General features: G+C 39.2%; 1 protein-coding gene across 1 annotated transcript in view; it reads left to right on the top strand.

Annotated features, from left to right (window-relative positions):
• The window catches only part of LOC150088919 (A disintegrin and metalloproteinase with thrombospondin motifs 9-like), a 440,936-nt gene that overhangs the window by 295,944 nt on the left and 123,678 nt on the right, over positions 1-21,314 (top strand). Inside the window, exons 9-15 of the mRNA XM_090370359.1 lie at positions 542-691; positions 807-1,062; positions 2,543-2,691; positions 3,082-3,145; positions 4,308-4,425; positions 10,832-10,968; positions 20,939-21,056. Of these exons, the coding sequence (XP_090226485.1) occupies positions 542-691; positions 807-1,062; positions 2,543-2,691; positions 3,082-3,145; positions 4,308-4,425; positions 10,832-10,968; positions 20,939-21,056 (992 nt within the window). The remainder of the gene's footprint in view (positions 1-541; positions 692-806; positions 1,063-2,542; positions 2,692-3,081; positions 3,146-4,307; positions 4,426-10,831; positions 10,969-20,938; positions 21,057-21,314) is intronic.

The following is a 21,314-nucleotide window of genomic DNA, read 5'->3' as shown; positions in this document are numbered from 1 at the left end:
GTAAACTTTAGTTTTTCATTTCTGTGAAACTGTTTATTACTTTTGGAATTCTGTATATACGTCTATATAATTAATTGTTTTTGTTTAAAATATGTAACGGCCTTTATCTGTGCTAACACTTACAAGCCGGAGCTGTGTTCAAGAGTGCATGTACACGTGAAATAAAACTGATTTAATGTGGTAAATAATAATCTTTCGTTCCTTGGGCAAGGAGAGCAGGATGATCAGAATACAAATTAAAAGCGCAGTTGGTTTAGTTCAGTAACAGGTAGTGTATTTTCTTATATAACGTTGGGGTAAATGTCTAAACACCTAGCAATACAATGTTTTTCACTATTGATATATTTTTTTCAATTCAAATATAAACAATAAAATATACACATTTTAATAAAATTCCTTTTTAAAAGACATACTTAAGGATTTTAGCTAATTACTCATAAATATAAGTATTCAAATATCGTTAGATACTTTTATCTCAAACTTCGAGATCGTTGTTTAAAAAGGAATAAATTGGTTGCTTTTTTTTTTTTTTTTTTTACAGGTTGAGTATTCCACACGATGATGATAGGAAGTGTGTTCGACATCAAAAGGAGAAGCAGACGCTGCATGTCATGGCTCGAATGCTGGATTACAATAGTCACCCTTGGAGTTGGTCTTCTTGCAGTCGCCACTATATCACGAGTTTCTTGGAGTAAGAAAGTTCTTCGCTGTACATTCTTATCCATTTAAAGAAAAAAAAATTAATACAATTAACTGAAGCGTTAATTTTTTTTTTTTTTTTTTTTTTTTTTTGTCTCTCTCTGTAGTGCCGGCTATGGCGATTGTCTAGCTGACGAGCCAGAAGAAAACTTGCTGGAGAGCACGGATGAATTCAAAAGACAACCAGGGCAACTCTACGATCGTGACCGTCAATGTCAACTAGTTTTTGGACAGGGGTCAAAGATCTGTCCGTACATGCCTGTGTGCAAGCGACTGTGGTGCACCATGGATGATCTCACCCAAGGGGGTTGTCGGACGCAACACATGCCATGGGCTGATGGCACTGAATGTGGAGGTAGCAAGGTCAGTTTCAGAAAAATGGAAGTTGTAATATCAGTAATACTAAGCAGAGTTCAATGTGGATGACTTGTATATGTAAATAATTACGTTAGTAAATATCGCACTAATCTAATTCTGTTCATTACTTTCTCAGCTTTCTGTGATTTAAGTTTTTAAGCAGGACTTGGGGGAGAACATTACTAACCACCGTAACATTTTAATTTTACTACAATTTAAGTAATAGGAACTTAAAATCGATGAAGATCGCCCAGTTAATATTAAGCTAATAAGAAAAAATACGCACGTTTAATTGCATTGGACTGCATTATTTCATTCGAGGTCAAATTGAATCCAAGCAGCATATTTCACCCCCAGTAAAAAAATATATATATATTTAATTCGGCTTATTCAAAACGTTTGGTAGGTTAGGTACTCCTTAAGTTGAATATTTCTAATGTATACATAAGAAACAACACCGTTTCGTGACTACTTCTTAAATTTTGGAAACTGTTTAGTTTCCACACGTCTTAATATATAAATTTGGTAATACTGGCGCTAATATTCACTTTTAAAAAATTATAGGTGCTTTCAGATTAGGCGCCTCCGTAGCCAGGTGGGAAGGAGCAGCAGTGCGTAGCACACGCTTCTTGATTAGACCGGGGTTCGAGCCCGTCACCACCAAATACGGAGGATGCGGAAAGGTCAGGGAATGACCACCGCATATCCCGGAGCAATATGGCCTTAGTTGCTAATGCTCCTAAAAACAACATAACAGCTTTCAGATTTTATTGTATATGGAGGCAATAGTTTGCTTATCAGAAAAACATACAATTAACGTGAACTATTTACAAATGGCCGCTAAAGTGCAGCGGATTGGGGGAAAATTCGGAGCAGCAATACCTGACACTGTTCAACCTGCTCATGAACCTATTCAAAAGGAGTGGAGCATCACTTTTAATGAAATTTGTAGCAAACAAATGTTAGCCAACAATTTGATAGGAAAGGTGTGGTCACCTAACAACAAGAATTAACCAGCGCCAGACCAACATTGGAACATATTCAGGAGTTGAAATTTCAGATATTACTCTTCCATCACACTAACGTTTAGATCCTTTACAGACGTAGTGGGTTCAAGGTTAATATTCATATGAAGTTCAGAATGCGATACACATTTTGCTAAACATTTTACTTCTTTACTAAACATTTTGCTTCTTTACTAAACATTTTGCTTCTTTACTAAACACTTCCTATCTGAGAAAACAAAAAACTTATTATTCACCTGAGTAAATGAGTAGAGGTAAGTTGATTACATTAAAGAAACTGGTCCACAAGTTTCCCGAATAAGCCATTTTGAAGCTTATACTGAAATTCACTTTATTTACCTACTTTCCCTCGTATTAGCTATTTATCCACATTATTAAACTTCTAAATTTTATCCCTTTTATTTTGCCACCAGTTATTATCTTTGTCAGAAATGGAAACGCGCATTATTTTACTTTTTTAGTGGTGCCGGCAAGGAGAATGCGTTCGACGAAGATCGTCTAATTTGGAAACTGTTAACGGTCAGTGGGGTGACTGGCAGAATTACGGTCAGTGTTCTCGTAGCTGTGGAGGTGGAATACAGCAGGCTATTAGAGAATGTGATAATCCTAGGTAGGCTTTGAATTACATATCAATAGTTGATAGTGCTGCCATCTACTGGTATTAGTAAAATTCATGTTTTATATATGACTAATCACTCGCGTTTGTTCATGTGCACGCGCGCACAGCTTACTATAGAATAAAATTAAAAATTACGATGTTCAACTTCTCATATGCCTGGAGAGAGAAATTATCTTTTGACTAATACACTAAAATTGCCTTCTTTAATTAATGTCTGACTTTTTTTTTTTTTATTTGAAGAGTTTTTCTCAATTGAATAATTTATTGTCATTAAATACGTCGTAAGAGCATAATTGAAGTAACCTCTCATATACATAAATAAAATTAAATGTGTATTTACTGTTAGTTACAAACAACTAATCCTCTATAATTTCTTCACAGACCTACCAACGGAGGCCGCTATTGTGTAGGCAAAAGAGTGAAATACCGCTCCTGTAATACCGAAGTAAGTAGGTTTTTTTTTTTTTTTTTTTTTTTTTTTTTTTATACCAGATTTATCCAAATTCTACGCGCAATTCATTTCACACATTTTTTTTTTTTTTTTTTTTTTTTCAAATTAAAAAAAAAAACAAACACATACGCAAAGTCTTCAGCACTGCATGTCGTTACTGGTGAGCGCCGCTTCTCACTAACAAATTCTTACTACCACGTCTTTTTCGCTATCTTTTTGTGTGTCTGTTCGATAGCATTCCCTTGCACCTTTTCAAAATACAGAAGTTTCATTGGCATTTACACTTATTGATCATGGGATATATAAACGTCGACTATGCAAACCTTTGATAACACAACCACTTTTTCCCGAATGCATCCGGTTAATGATCGCAAAACCGTATTCTAATCTCTGATACAGCTTTCACATAGGGACCATTCATAAAATATGTAATCCAACGAGGAGAGGAGTTAGATAAAATGTTACGAGGCGTTACGGAATGAGGAAGAGATCGAGCGGATGTTGTTTTATTTCATTAAAAATAAATCAAGTGCCTTGAATTGGAGTATTTCGTTACGGAATGATGTGAAAAGGACAAATGCTGTTTGGCAGGAAGCGTTACAGGGTACTTTTTTTTTTTTTTTTTTTTTTTGTAGTTGTTGGCGCATCGGCTTTTGTGGCCATAATGCACCTCCCAAGGTTTTTGCAGTACTTTGATCCAAGCCCGAGGCAGGATTCGAACCCGTGATCTTTGGGTTGCTAGGCAGGTACTTTACCCACCCGGTCGGCACAGGGTACATAAAAAGTTGAAAAAATAATACAGATGTAACCGGTCAGATTAAAGTTTCAAAAATCGAGTTAAGTAATCTAGCCTTTTACCTCGTTCTTCCACCCTACTAAGAAAAATTTCACTCCACTTGGTCTGATACATTTCCGTGTATGAATCTTATAAAACGTGAAAACTTCTCACCCCTCCACAATCCTCGTATAAGAAAGCGCATCAGAATTTCTCATGTAAATTTTTTAAGAAAAAAAAATGTTACATTTGGGATAAATTCGGTATACCACTGTGCACTTTAACTTTGCTACTAATTCAATATGTCGTAACATTTTTACAAGATCAAGAACAAAAAATGAGGAGACTTAATAAACGGCATATTTAATGTTTTTCTTTTAGGATTGTCCTCTGGGGCTAAAGGATTTCCGAGAAGAGCAATGTTCAGCTTTCAATGGAATGACCTTTAATTTTCCTGATCTGCCCTCTGGAGTCCATTGGTTGCCTCAATATTCAGGGAGTACGTTAGTATATTATACTTTCCATTTTATATATATATATATATAACATATAACATTTATATAAATAAGCATTTATATATATATATAAATATATATATATAAATGTTATATATATATATATATATATAACATTTATATAAATAAGCATTTACATTTAACTACCAAATAAATAATTTCTTTTCTTTGATAATGACCCCTTACCACACCACAAGCCTTAGCGCTGTTGAAATTCGACTACAGAGGATTTTTTGAGCTGTTTGCGGCATTTTAAACTTATGAAAACCTACTTGAGCAGAAATTTGACGCTTACTATTGATACATTATTAATCCCAGATTTACACTCCCGCCTAAAAGTTTGGAATCACAGTGCATGACAACAGTTTTCGTTAATTTTTTTTTTTTTTTTTTTGAAATTAGCCGTGACAATGTAAGGTTTAATATATAAAAAAAAAAGTATTTTAAGATTTTCTATTAAGCATTTAAAAATTTACAGCAAAAAATATTAAACGATTAATATTAACAACTATACTGATTGCAAGGTTTCCCATAAATTTTGTGAAGATGGTCAAACTTGACGGTTCAGATTGCGGTTTTGTGGGGGACCACTGGTACCGCTGACAGATACACACATGACAATCTAGATCAATAGTCGGCAACCTATGACCCACGGATCAGAAAGTGATCCGCCAGCATAATTTGAATAACCAGTAGCCGAACATTTTAATTCATTCAAAAAAAAAATTAAAAACACGCGACGCAATTTCAATTCGAGCACCTTGCAAGCATGGTTTGTAGTATGCGGCGACGTGTTGCATTCCTGACTATTGATATATGATACGCATGCGTGTAACACCCGAAATATCATTCGCCATTCTATATCTACATTTGGTTCTTCCTATATGTGCGAACAAATATTTTCTCAAATGAAATATATGTTAAATCCATTACGAGCAGGTTAACAAGAGACAATTCAGAATCGTGTGTGCGGTTAAAAGTAACAATACCAACTAGGTTTAGTAAACTTTTCTAAAGAAATTCAGCATCAAAGAAGCCATTAAAAATTCTTACACTTCATTACTAAAAATTTTATTTAAAAATATATTATTAAATATTATTATTACTACATGTATATAAATATACGTATTTAGAATTTAATTTAAAAATAAAAGATTCGAGAATTTTTTTATCTTTCTATATATTAAAATAACTTTCCTCCTAATGATATTTATTCAGCCAATGGGAGAAGAGGGATGCGAGTTACGTAGTAATGCGTAATAAATACAAAAATATGTAACAGAAGCTTGTTTTTCTGTGGTAAAACAAACCTTCTGTTTAAGCGTGGTCACGTGCTATGTTTATCTAACATGACCACGCGGTACCATTCTGGATTTCCATATGTAACCTATTTATTTAAATAAACTAAATGCAACAAGGCAAAATATTTTAAGAGTTTAAGATTTTATATCTATATAATATCGGTGTAGATTCACCACAGACAACTCTTAAAGAAACACTAAGATCGTAGTGTGAAAGGCACCCACCGATGAAAAGCCAACTAACTTTGAAACGGTGCCGTCTGGGTGGTGGTGCCCACTGAGAATAAGTGACAATAGTCTTCTCTATTAGTGAAGCGTTACTTATTCGAGGTAGTGCAATACATGGTAACTCGTTGTGAAGGATAAGTACAATATGAGATACAGATTAAATGACGCCTTTCACACTACGATGGTAGTTTTTCTTTAAGAGTTGTCTATGGTGTATCTAAACCGATATTATATAGATGTAGTAACATATTTATGTATTCATAGCTGAGGAAGAGATACGCACAGAATTGAAAGCTTCTGTAAGTATTTTATCAAAAGAAGCGAGCGCAGCCCCTAGTTATTTATTAATTATATTCTGCATAATCTACAATATCTACACTACATAGGTTTCATTACCGATCGACTGTTATGACCCATCAAAAAAATTCGAAAAGCAAGATGTGACGTAGAAAAAGGTTGCCGACCACTGGTCTAGATGACCCCATAAAAGCTATTGAGTTGAAGTCAAGCGATTGGGGTGGCCACACCATAATTTACAATACCCCCCTCTTGTTGTTTAGTTGCTAGGTCTCCGCAAAATTTCTTCCACAAAGTCGAAATCCAGAGGGTATTGCATTATGTTCAAGAATGTTATGTTTTTATATCTTTCTCTTCCTAAAATCCCTTCAATTCTGATGTAACCAACTCCACAAAAACAGAATAAACCCCAGATCATCAAGAACCACCACCGTGCTTGACTGTATGCAATAAACATTGTGGCACCATTGTTTATTGCAAAAGGCCAGTCTCACTGAATCATAGGATGGTAGTCTATACTCCTTTAAATGAAACACCTATTTTTTTTGCCAACTTCTCATGGAATAACTTTCTTTATATAGAAGTATAACAGCACTTCTTTTTTCAACACTCCAACACTCAGTTCCTTGTTTCTTGCCACGTTTACCACGAAACACACAACTGACACCAAACACTCTTTCTGCCTGACGGGTGTTCGATTTTATAAGATACAGCTCTTACTCCTCTAGTTATATTATTGCAAAACACTCTAGAATCATCTGTAATCTTCTATAATATTGAAACAATACTCCCACTTTCTAGAATCTTGTACAATGTTCTACCGCATTAAGGGGTCTTCTACGCCTTTCTCGAATATTCTATAAATCTTAAATGTTAAAAGTTTTTTGTTTTTTATACATAATAGAAAATATTTTAATAAAAATTGGTAAACAATTTAGTTCTATTTAAAAAAAAATTCGAAAATTAAGAAAAATTGAAATGTGATTCCATACTTTTAGACGGGAGTGTACGTACTGTGTGGTACTACACAGGGTAGTGGAAAATGAAAAAGATCTGGGAGTAATTGTCCAATCATATATGAAGTTCTCTGAGCAATGCTGCCAGGACAGCTCAAGGGGTTTTGTCAAAGATATACAGGAATTTTGCTAGCAGGGATAAGGAGATGATTATCCCATTATATAAGGCAATGGTCAGGCCACACCTTGAGTACTGTATACAGGTCTGCAGGCGTCATTTTAGGAAGGATGTAGAACTGCTGGAACAAGTACAGAGAAGAGCAACGAGATTGGTGAGTGGAACAAAAGGATGCTCTTACCAAGAAAAACTTCAGTAATGCAAACGGCAACGTCTGGAGACTACGCACCTGCGAAGTGATCTGACTGAAGTGTTGAAGGCTTTTAATTGATTGAGCAAGATGAATGTTGATGGGATTCTTCCTCTATACACGTGAGGTGGCATAAATTCAAACTGAGGAAGGATTGTTGCAAGATAGATGTGCGGAAGTTTGCCTTCAACTAACCGGTGGTTGATTGTTGCAACAATCTTCCATCCGTTGTTGTGGAAGCGGTAGTTTGAATAAACTTAAGGAAGAACTAGACAAACTATTGGAGGGAATGGACAGGTGATGTGGGAAGTTTTGTTTTTTTTTTGGATGATGCTTTATAAGCTTGCTTTCTTGCATCATTTATTTGCTAATACTAATATGTCATATTTAATACTATCTTTAAGAAAATAGTTTTAATACACACAATTTCTGCTCTCGAATACTAGTTTCTAAGGTAAATGTTCTTTGAAGCCGATTAGTAAACAGTCAGTTTCACATCGCTAATGACAGAATGGCTGAATTACTCTATTCTTAAATCACATGCAACGAAAGCATACATCACGTACATTGGTAAACTCTTTAACTCTAATGTTGACTCCTTTTATTTTCAGTCAATTGTTGGCTAGTAAATACCCAGCCATGTAAGAGGATGGAGAGGAGAAGCAACAATCGTCCCGCTGAACGACTGACCGATTATTGATAATGTATAACAATTTGCCTTCATTCTCTTGAAAGCAATTAGTAATTTACTTTTACAATGACGACCTGACTTGCAACTCTGATAGGACTTTAAAGTTATTATAGCAGTTGCTGCACGCCATGTTACAGTGTGATATGCCTGACTAGTCTATAATACGTTTTTTTTTTTTATTGTTGTTATGACCATTTTCACCTCTTGATGCTCTACATCAGGGGTGGTGAACCAATAGCAGGCGTGCGACGAGCAGCACGCATAGGAAAATATACGGGTACCCGGCCGCTAAAGAATAGGTTATATTAAAAAATATATAATTTTTTTTATTTGAAAACAGTGTTTAGGGTCCATCAGCCACATCTAGTAGTGAAAACCGTACATGTAATTGCGCAGAATTATAAAACAAATTTCTGATTATAAACTTCCAAGAGTCTTGTTACGATTTTTAGAATAACAATAAAGATTACTTACTAATTTTAATCAATTTTTCTCTTATGGCAGGCGAAAACTAATATTTCTGTTTCAGCATTTTTTGGCACGCAGTGCGGAATAGATTCGCCATTGTTGCTCTAGATTCTCTTCATTATCTCAAACTGTAACATCGCATGCATGCAAATATATTTGCAGTTATACGACTGAATTAATACATATACACTGAGTGATCACTGAATTATGACCTCCCCTAAAACTGAATGTGACCCATTGACCATGTGAGGTACGAGAGTGCGGAGTTAGTCGACCTACGTAGCATAGATAAGGTGTCAGTGGTTCAGTAGGCAGTAAAATTCCGAGCGTGATGGGTAAAAGGAAGGATTTATCGGACTTCGATAAAGGACAGATTATTGGTGCTCGACCAGTTGGTGCTCGATTTCCCAAACGGCTGAACTGGTGGGGTGTTTGAGAGCCGCCGTAGTTGAAGTGTACCAGGACTGGCGTCAAAATGGTCAAACAACGACCCGACTGCAAATCTGCAAAGGTCAACGAAAGGTTGATGTTAGAGGTGTGCGCCGGGTCCGACGACGCGAACAGGCGCAGCACTGTTGAAGAGTTGACTACCCAATACAACATGGGGCAACCCGAAACAATATCTGGCATGACCATGCATCGCACGCTGGGACTATACCAGCAGACGACCCCTATGGCTTCTCCTAACCAAGGTTCTCCTAACCAGTTCGGCGTAAAAGACTCGCCTGGTGCAAAAAGCATGCAAGTTGGACGTTAGAAGACTGGAAGAAGATGTTGCTGGTCGAATGAGTCACATTATTTACTCTACACCGTGGATGGTCGTGTACGGATCTGGCGTCAACAACATGAGGCTCTTCATCCATCATGCATGGTATGAAAAGTGCAGGCTGGTGGAGGCGGTTGTATGGTGTGGGGCATGTTTCACTGGCGGGAACTTGGACCCCTGGTGCATGTAGAACAACGTATCAGTGGTCTCCGCTATCGTCAACTGCTTGCTGACTGTGTACACCCCGCTATGTTACACTTTTTCCCGAATGGCGATGGTGCCTTCCAAGATGACAATGCGCCGAGCCATCGGGCACTTGATGTGCAGGAATGGGATGAGGAACACAGTTCTGACTTCCAACATAACGATTGGCCTCCGAACTTCCCCCGATATCAGTCCCATAGAGCACTTGTGGGACACTATGTAAAGGCATATCAGGCGTCTGGATAAACCAATCACCTCCATACCTGCATTGCTGACCGCATTACACACAGCTTGGTTGTCCATACCTCCCGAACACTTCCGACATCTTGTTGAATCAATGTCACGTCACATAGCTGCTGTACTGGGGGAAAAAAGGAGGACCTACGAAGTATTAGGTAGGTAGTCATAATTCAGTGATTACTCAGTGTATATCATTATTGTTGTATGTTAATTTGTTCTGCCTAAATTAGCCCTACGAATGTATTCTTTTTTCTTATACCCTTCTATCATATTATGACTTTCAAAAAAACGTGCCCACAATACTCGTTTCGTGATTTAAACATAATGTTTGTTACGCTTACCTTTGTGTACTGTGGTGCAACGATCTGTGTATCAGAAATAGGGAGGGGAGTAGAGAGTCATCCCTGACCCCGGGGCAAACAGCGTCAATGGGTGTGCCACTCCGCCTACAATTCTATAATATCCAGGCCCGGGGTAGCCAACCTGCCTCTCCGGCTCCTCTGTTTGTTTGTTATTTGGTTTTTAGGAGCATTAGCAACTAAGGCCATATTGCTCCGGGATATGCGGTGGTCATTCCTTGACCTTTCCGCATACTTCGTATTTGGTGGTGACGGGCTCGAACCCCGGTCTAATCAAGAAGCATGTGCTACGCACTGCTGCTCCTTCCCACCTGGCTACGGAGGCGCCCAGCTCCTCTGTGTATCGGAACGTATGACAATGAACTGAATTCTACTGTATCTCTGAAACACAATCGAGTCCCACAAATTCTTTCGAATAGCTTTATTCACATTTAGGTATATTGTTTTTTTCTTTTTCAGCTATGCGAATCTATATTTCTTAAGGCTGAATTATTCGTGTTTAATTTTCATAGTTGCCCCGCACGACAGGTGTAAACTGTACTGTCGGTCTTCCGAGACGGCTTCTTACTTTCTGTTGAAAGAGAAAGTTGTGGACGGTACACCGTGTGGACCAATCACTTACGACATCTGTGTAAATGGAATATGTGTGGTAAGTTAATTCATTTATTTCTAAACCGTTCTGTTACATCTTTCTTTCGAATCAGGAATTTCCTCCGATGCAGAACATTAATGAGTCCTTAGGATTTCTTTATTGATGGAATGCATTTACATATAAACTCCTATGTAACCCCCTGATATTTGTATTCATCATTACATAAGAGTAGCATTCAAGTAGCAGTTACCCATAAATACAGCAAGAGAACGGAGAAACATTCACAAATCATGCTAAAAAAGTAAAGGTCTTAAAATGAATTTTTCGCAAGCTGAATCGCTACAAATAGGACATAAAACCAAGCCAGAAATATCCAGTACAGATAAACTTTCTTCCTTAGCAAACCGAGCAATTATTCAATTCAACTCACTTGCAGGAATTGACAAGAAACCAAAAATTCGATTGCTGAGGCTATCGTGCAATATTTCTAGAGCTAACCACAAGAATCCGGAGCTTTTTGAATATTTCTCTGAGCGTAGTCGAACGTACGAGGGCAGAGAGAAAATAGGCTGCCCTTTTTTACAAAAAATAAAAATAAAAAAATAAATAATAATAATAAATAAAAACACCCGCAGGCACTTACTACATTAAAGATTGAGAAATCAAATATAAAAGTGACAATGATCGGATGGCAGTGTGGTTTACCAAAAGGATGAAAGCGCGCAGCACCACGAGATGTGACTATAAAGTAACTAGAATGTTTTTCTTTTTGAATAAATAAAGATACCTGAATTTATAATTCCAAATGAATGTTCTTCCGTTCAAAAAGTAACATAGGAAGGCTGTATTTCAATGATGCTCGAGTCATTTCACTGAGCCCTTTTCAAGAGGGATGGAGACCGAGTTGGCTAATCTCGAGTAATATAATGCTCTCCCCAGTTTTATTCTCCCACAAACAAATCAGTCTTAGAACTCAACCGATATGGGCCATTAGATGACCGAATAAAATACCAGCAGTTTACCATCAGTATATGATATACAGAACAAATTTCTACATCAGCGCTGTGCCCAATCTTTTATACTAAAAGGGTAACTATAATTATTTTTTTTTTCCTCTTCAGCGGGGCGTGTGCAGAACGAAATGGGTTTGAGAGTATTCTCAAAATCTAGACTTTTACATTAAGAAATAATTAAAGAAACACACTTTTTAATAGTGATCTTTAATTAAAATTTTTAAAATGGTTTTGCCTGATGTTGATTGTCTTGCTTGTACAGAAAACGCTTAATGTTTAACAGCGGGTATCATAGTAGTTGCCAATCATGACTGTATTAAATTTATAAAAATGAGATATGAATTTTTGCATTAATCCTAACTACAACGAAGGTCGATTAGCTCGAGTTTTAAATTTGCCCCAGCGAACAGTTCTTGCTGCATAAATTGTTGATCATATTTATTAGAATGTACCGGTATATAAATTCTATGAAAATTAAACAGTTATCATAATTAAATGAAATACATTTAACATAAAATAAAGTTAACATAATTAAATGAAATACTGAAGGCGCAGGGACGGAATAAAAAGTTCGATTATTATAAAGTAATTCACAGTAATTGAAGTAATAATTACTTCAATTACTGCTAACGACAATCAACAATTATTGTTGATTGTCGTTAGCAAGCTATGACAATCAACGACCAAACTACCAAGTCATAATCAAAACTATCTGATGGAAAAATTAGATAAATGCCTGCAATCTAACCAATCCAATGACAAAATTTCACCTTTGAAAACCGTCACGCAAATAAAATAAATATTTCCTGCCCTCACGGTAGTTAATAAGCACATTGATTTTAAACGATTTCATAGAGCAGAATATACCATTAATACTCAGACACCCCTGAATATCTACAAATAACCTTTATCTATATGAAAAATAATTTTATGTATAAAAAAATAAAAAATGTCATAAAGGCTGAAGGTGCTGAAACCTTCAGCTTTTATGATAGCCTCTAGTCTCCGTGGACCGCTGCCCACCAGTTTTTCTGTAAATGCTCTCTGATATTTTCTCCATTCGACCTTTAAAACGGCGACCAGTTTAACTCTTTTGGGGGGGAGGGGAAGTCTTCCTTCACACACACACACACACACACACCGCAGGTCGCTTCGGTAGCGCTGTTATCAATTCGTGGTGAATTTTGCTATTGTGTGAATATTTTCTTTTTCACTGAAATATGCAGGGTTTTTTTGCGAATAGTGTTCATAGGTCTTAGTTAAATAGCCCGCAATAGGCGAGGTATCGAAGGTACATTTGGAGATAAGTATGTTTCTCTATTTTCCTTCAATTATTTATTGTTAGGCCTCACAAGTTTGCAATCGCATTAGATCGCCAATATGGCAGCCGTTGTGAGCTGACTCGCTATTTTGTGCTCCTGATTTCTGTGCTTAATTAGTAGTTTAAAATGTGCAATCTATCTAAAAAGTGTACCCATCGAAAGAATTTCACTTGAGGAATCCCTAGGCGAGAAACTTCTAACATTTCCCTGGGATTTTAGAAAACTATCAGCGTATCTGTGTCCTTTGTTTGCCAGAGTACACTGGTTATCATGTGGCTGGCAGCAGGGCCATAGAGAGGCATCGATTACTACGCGGAGGCCACGCTGGTTCTCTGTACTTGACTGGGGAGGTTGCCCCAATAGTGTCTTTTTCGGGCTGAAAGAGAGCTCCAACAATTTGTGCATCTTACTGTCTTAAACAGCTAAGAGATATGTTTTTAGTGATTTCCCCCCCCTGCCATAGACTTAACATGGACAGATCATATCATTGCATCCTAACGTGTAGTGAAAAAAACTGACTTCGACATCGTCAAGAGCGCAACACAACCCCCCCCCCCCCAAAGAAAGTAGCCCGGTCTCTCTAGGGCTATTTTCTCACCTGGGTGTTTCCTTCCCCCCCCCCCCCAAACTTCCAGTGACAGCCCAAAACTTGGCCTGCCTACAGCCTCCAAATTCAACATAATTCCTTGAGCCCTACTCCACTGGGAGAGAACAACCTCGATAATCCGGTAGTCCGTTTATTCGAACATTCGTTGAAATGGAGGTGAAAATGGATAAAACCAAGGATCCACTGCAACAGACCCAAAGCGACGAATATATTGCCATACTTAACCAACAGCATGAAGGAATGATAGACTCCGATTCCGATACCCTTCAGACTGGCAAAAAAAAAAAAAAAACAGGAAGGCAATGATACAAAAGTCAGAACGGGAAACGCGTTCCTAAACCGAGGGAAAAAAAAGATACAAGAAAACCCCATAGTGACAAAAGAGACCAGCGATAACAAAGTGAAGGAGTCGCCCCTGGATCCCTACCAGAGGGAACAATATATGAAAAGTCCCTGTTCCTAAAAACAACTCTGGAAACTCTCTTCAAAGAGCAGACAAATAGGATCACCACCGGACTAAGGGCACGGATAGTAACAATATGGGACAAACTAGACACACTCCTGATAGAGGCCTACGTCGAGAGTGGGAGGGCCAATGCCAAACTCCAGGCCTACGCCGAATGTGGGGCAAAACAAATGCCACAGCGCACACCCACATATGCTGAAGCTCTGAGGACCTCTGCTCTGGGCATCCTGGAAAAACATTACCAGAGCTGCCGAGACAACTAACAAAAAATACTTACTAGTAATAGCTATAGACTTCGCCAGGGCATTTGACACCTTATGGTGGCCAAGTGTCCTCGGCCGACTCCAGAAGGCCAACATCCCACCAACCTCTTCCAATGTATAACGAATTATCTCAACAACAAATCGGTCACCGTAGAGGCCCCGTGCTGCTCCATAACCAGACATATCTTCAGATGCTGCCCGCAGGGTTCAGTCCGCTCCTTTGGAACACGTTCCTTGACAGCTTTCTAAACCTGGACCATGGCCAGGTTGCATCCCAGGCATATGCGGACATCCTGGTTCTGAGGGAGGATTCCAGAGCTATGCTAGAAGCTTCAGCCACCCGTGCCATTAATATCCTGAAGGAGTGGGCCGACAACAATAACCTCCACATATCCTTAACCAAAACCAGCTCGATTCAGCTAAAAGGGACCCTAGACATAACGAGACCTCCACAAATCCGAATACATGGAACCACCATAAAGCTTACAAAAGAATTAAAACACCTCGGTGTTATACTGGACAGCAACCTCTCATTCACGCCCCCACCAGACTTACATACAAAAGAAGATTAGAGGATACTCAGCCTTGTTGGTGAGGGCCTTCCACAGGGACTGGGGAATACGAAGGAGAACCCTCAAACTATTTTACGAAACAGTCTTCCTGCCTGTCATTACGTATGCTGCTGCATTTGGTGTCAAAATGCCAACACGGCCGTCAACAGAAGAAAACTGGAAACCACGCAGTGGCACATACTGCTCACGATCTCGAGAGCCTGTAACACGATAAGCACACATGCACTCCAGGCCCTAACAGGAGCCCTTCACCTTGATCTGGAGATTGCTTACTGTGGTTTGACGTCAACTCTCCAAAGTACAAGGAGCCACCCACCTAGACTTCATTGTGGACCCTGAAAGTGACCATAAAACGGGACGTAAATGTCTCTCCAGGTCAAAACCACTGGCAGACTTCTAGCAAGGGAAAAATCATCAAAAAATTCATTCCTAACATCAAACTGGTATTCTCAAACTACCCATCTTGGCTTTCTCCTGGACTTCTCTTCACCTATCTGTTGACCTGACACGGCGCCATAAGAGATAAAGTCCATGGATTTAGACTAAGTGACGTCCCCTTATGTCACTGCAGCCAGCGGGAAACGTGGAGGCATCTGATGTATGATTGCCAATTGTACGAGGATCTCCGCTGTCGATTTATAACCGCCACCCAAATAACGTTACAAGACCAGAAGCACCTAATACTAATTGAAAAAGGCACCTGCAATGCCTTCACCCAGTTTGCACAAGACCTCTTCATGAGAAGACGGACATTTCCTGCACCCACAACCACAACAGCACCTACTGAAAACCCACCAGGCACAGATCATAGTTAGACTATGGAGGATTACTCGACTCCAGGGAGAATAAAGGAATGTAGACAAGTACACCCCACTGACGGGACGTGTCCCATGACCATTGACCATCACACAAACTGACTCTCAGAAAACGGCATCATCTGCCACTCAGTACTTCTGAACAAAAACCATAGAAGGCCATCCGACTACAGAGAGAGCAAAGGGAGCAAAACAAGAACGTTCCAAGGACGGGACTTATCCCATGAATTACTTTCGACCACACAACAAACTGGACTCCTAGAATCTATGGTCGGTCGGGACACTGTCCCAAGATTGGCCTCCACATGACAAACTGACAGCAGAGTTTTCTGCACAAGCTTGATTGGCAATCTTGCATGGCTTGCCTTTCTTTCCCTCTCCTGGTTAGGGGAGGAGCCTGTCTCCTCCCCTCCTCGCCAACCCCAAGTTTCCTCCTGGTGGGGCATGGGCATGCACCACTGACACCAAACTGGGGTTGCCTTCACTATTGACCCCCATACTTCTGTCTCCCCTCCCCCAGTCTTCAATCTCTCCCTCTCTCTATCTGCATACTAGCGAATGCCCCACACATGTAAATCTAAATTTCCAAATTATGGTTTTGTCCACTCTTTCGGCCTTTCAAATTCATGAGACGCTTCTTCCCATGCAATCGATCAACAGGGTGTGTGTGTGTGTGTGTGTGTGTGTGTGTGTGTGTGTGTGTGTGTGTGTGTGTGTGTGTGTGTGTGTGTGTGTGTGTGTGGTCCTAGCCACCAAAATCCCAGGAAACTAAGTGGCAGGATCTGCCAGAGTAAAATTCAAACTACTGGGTACCTGGTCTGCCTCCACGGAGTGAAGTATGGGCAACGTCGGGCCTCAGCAGGGGTCTGGCGGTTAAACGGCCAGAAGAACAACGGTACACGAAATTACACATCTGAAGATCCATACCCTTTTAAATCTCTGGCCTTTATAGAATTGAGGTCTGGGCCGGCCAGTCCAACATTTCGCAGCTCATGTCGTCAAACTACTCCATCAGAACACGAGCAGTATGAATCTGTAAAGCCCTGTCCTGCTGATACAGGTATGGGTCTTCTCCGCCATACTGACACAATGTAGGTAACACATTATTGTCCGGGAAGTCTAGATAGACCTCAGCATTCATGGTTTTGTCCAAAACAACCAGTGGTCCCAGGCCAAACTATGAAAAGCAGCCCCAAGATCATCATGCTGCCTCCGCCAAACTTCATTGTCAGGACGATACAATCCAGTACGTAGCTTCCACTTGGCATCCGGCACACCCAGGCACGACCGTCAGACGATGTACCATGGCTCGGCACTCCAAAGCACAGCTTTCCATTGGTCCACATTCCAAGAACGAAGGCCTTACACCAAGCTAGACGGTATGCCATTAGTCGGGGTGATTAGTGGCCGGCTGCATAATCGTGGTAACCCATATCATCCAGCGCACTATACTAATGCCGACATGAGTCCCGGTCGTCTCACTAAGGGCCTGTGGGTGCTGCGACGTCATAGGTTTCAAGCGGACGATTCTCTATAAGGCTCTCCTGTCACGTTCTGTCAGCTTCGGAAGGTTTTCGGGTCGTTTCGTGACAGTTTCAGCACCAGTCCGTTTCCATTCGCCGATCTAGGGATTTTCAGTGCCGTTGAAATGTCATGTACAGACCGAGTGCCCATGTGGCATCCTGTTATCATTCCGTGATGGAACCCTGTTAACTTCGTCGGTAGCGGTATCTTGCATTCATAGTTGTACTGTCTCCTCAAAGATCTACGAGTATATTGATAGTTGTCTGATTCGTATGCTTTGGTAGGACATGACCAACTGTCAAAGGAAGGGTATCCGCACATTAATGGTAGCGTAGTGTATACAGACAGGATGTTGTTGTTGAGGAATTACAAGTTTATCTACTCAAACATGAACAGGAGACTAAACATATAACAAGTCACAATGACTCAGTTTTGCTTGTTCCGCTCATCACTTTTACAGTTCTGTGAAAAAAAGACATTCATAATTTCCTGATCTGAACACCTAACAGTTCTTCCATACAGTTAATTCCGCGGTACTTGAAGCATAAAAGGAAACAAGGGAACCTTTCAGATGGTCCACAGTGAATGGTACCATTTTCAGCCATTGTTTTCCTAGTATACCTCAAGCCAAAGTTGATTAATGGCATTTTCCCCAGCAGCGAAAACATCTACCTTGTGGGGGCCTATACACAAAATTCAATCTCCTACTCTTATTAAGTATTACCAGCCAATCTCCAATGCCTCGAGGTTTCTAAACTCCTTGAGAAGGTACTTCTCCCCGTTCTAACTGAACAACTTCTTCCACATCAGCCTCCCCAAATCCATTACTCCCTTCCTCATAGAGCCTCTGTGACTAACTCTTAGCCACCACCAGCTCTATCCTCTCTGCGTTAAAATCTCATGCAGAGCTTGCAATCACCCATGTAGACCTCGAAGCAGCTTCTGACTCAATAAACGTTCCTGCAATGCCAAAGCTACTTTCAGACCATTATCAAATCAAGGGCGACATTCTATAATTCCTCACTTCACTCCTTCAAAACAGAAGAATCCTGCTTACTATCCACGGCCAAACATACAAGCGATGTATTTCTTCAGGAGTGCCCCACAGGATGGTGTGTTGTCCAGGCTTTTGTTTACAGCGCTTATCTCCCCGCTTGTTATCCAGGCATGATACTTTGTTATGCTAATGATATGAAACTCCTCAAACTGATTTCTCCACATGATGATCTTCTTGTGATAACAGCATCAATTAACAATATACTCCTGGAATTTGCAAACTACCTCAACCAGTTCAGATTAAAAATAAATCCAGAAAAGTCTGAATTTATGATATTCTCATTAAAGAAAACGCCTACTTATATTCAGCTGACAGTGTATAATTCTCCTATCCCCATCGTCAATAAGCATACTGATCTCGGGATTGTTTTTGGTCCTAAGCTCTGCTTTGGAAACCACATAGAAAAGCTGTTCACCCAGGCAGCTCGACTCCGATGGATGGCCGAACAGCACTTACATTATATTAATGATGTCACAACTACCAGAAGATATATAAATACCACAACATATTATCCGCCTTTACATGCCGCAGAGGTATGGGCATCTGCTGCCACTAGCACAATTCGACAACTTTTTTTCTACTGAATTTTGGCTCTTAAAGTGGGCATAAAGAAACAAACTTCCTTCACAGCTAAGGACAACTGAAATCGCCAGTTTGATAAAAATTCACAGGTTCGCTACGCTGATTAGAATGAAACGCCTTACTACGACTGTCAAAATGATCATTGGCAAGATTTCGACGCCAACATTCTGGGACCTGTGCTCTTGGAGAATCCCTCAGTGCGACTCCAACTCTGTGCCTTACATCTCAGCCATCTCCATCTATCCAACAAGTTTCTGCCTTTTCAGCTACTCTCATGTACCCAGTCTTTGGATGCTGACCTTAATAAGTTTGCTTGTGCAGGGAATACAGACACCGCATCCTTAATTGTACTTTCCTGTCCCTGATTGTTCTCCTTAAAACTCGCCTTAATGCCAGAAGCCAGCACTACCATATGACATGAAGATGGCTTACTAACTCTTCAGTTTCCATCTAAATATTCTTTGTACATTATGGTGTATATAAATGTATTATATCTTGAGTTTTGAGCTGTATTCCTTTTTATTCGTCCACGTATGTATTTTCATATGTTTCATTTATCAATGTTCTTTCTCTTACATATTATACTATTACTGTTAACTTGTGGCCGTGAAGGGCAATATATCAAATTGTATTATTATTGCAATAAAGATTTCTACTACAGACGCGACTAATTAATTTAATAAGCGCCGCGAAGTTTCAGTTGCTTTTGCGCTCAGCCCAAGTTGGTTCTTGCCGAACTCTAGGTGTCAAATCTCTCCGGTGACTGAAATAAGTATTTATCTAGATATTTTTCCTAATGCTGAATTTATCTACCTCATCAGAAGATAGCAGAATTTTTCAAAACACTGAAATTTTATTTATTATTATTTTTTTTCCAATCTTGTAAACCAATTTTAGAACACATAAATCTAATAGACAAGCTGCATCATAACGTTATTACCGTTGGCCATGTTAAACCACCAACCCTACTGTTCACTCTCTTAAGTGTACTCGAGGTGTAGTGCCTTTTTTCATTTCTAACTCGCTCGGAGAGATGCGAGTTCGAGTCCCGTCATAGAATTTCAAAAGACCTTTTTTTTTTTTTCTTTTGGTAGTTGTTGGCGCATCGGCATCTGTGGCCATAATGCACCTCCCAAGGTTTTTGCAGTATTTTGATCCAAGCCCGAGGCGGGATTCGAACCCGCGACCTTTGGGTTGCCAGGCAGGTACTTTACCCACCCGGTTAGCCCGGTCGGCTAAGGCCTCTTCAATCGATTATGTATTTAATCGATCTCAGGCGGAAGGAGTAGGGATTCCGTATAAGTTACTCAGGATTTTTTAGCCATAATTACATACATTGTGTATACAGTAAAAATACACAATGGCTAAGGTCAATGATGTGCCTAAAAACCACTAACTAAACTGAAGTTGTCTATATTCTATTCGATATTTTGTCCTATAACGGGTTTCTACTGAACTTACGGAAAGTAAGAAAAATGATCACCTGATGAATTCAGTTTCTCCAGAAATTCAATGCACATACCAGTGTCACTTAGTTCAATAAAAATGAGGAAGCGCGACCCACCGAGTATTATGTGATCGGGTGCAAAAGATATTTCTTGATATGAACCAATTTTATCGTCGCTGTACGTTAATACTTTCGATCTCTTCTCTCAAAAAAAAAAAAAAAAAAAAAAATAGCAATATTGTTCTTAACGCTTAAATTTTTTTTAAGTTTGTCTCGCATTTCTAATGAATCAATATTTCATTTTAATTAATGTCAATGTGTTTTGTTTTTTTTTCCTTCTTCCTGGAATTTTCTCCAAGCCTGCAGGATGTGATCACATATTGGGATCAGAGAAAAAACTAGACATGTGTGGAGTCTGTGGAGGAGACAACACAACGTGCAAGCTAATATCCGGAGAATTTAACAAAACGGAATACGGTGAGTATTATTCTGAAATGATCTGATGTTCAGTTATAGTACCATGAAGGTAGAATTTTTTTTTTTTTTTTTTTTTTAACAAAAAAACAAAACAAAGATTTTTTTTTTCTTTTAATTTTAAACAAAAGTCCTAACAGGAGTAACTAAAAAAATTATTGGAGTAAGATCCATGGATTTTAAAAATGAGCACAACATGTTCTGGCTCACGGTTGATTTTAAGTTGAACTGTATGATCGAATGTCGTCTTGGAGCTTCACT

This window comes from Mastigoproctus giganteus, chromosome 3, assembly GCF_048544385.1.
Source record: "Mastigoproctus giganteus isolate SK-2022 chromosome 3, ASM4854438v1, whole genome shotgun sequence".
Taxonomy (NCBI): domain Eukaryota; kingdom Metazoa; phylum Arthropoda; class Arachnida; order Uropygi; family Thelyphonidae; genus Mastigoproctus; species Mastigoproctus giganteus.
This window is presented reverse-complemented; position numbering and strand designations above follow the sequence as displayed.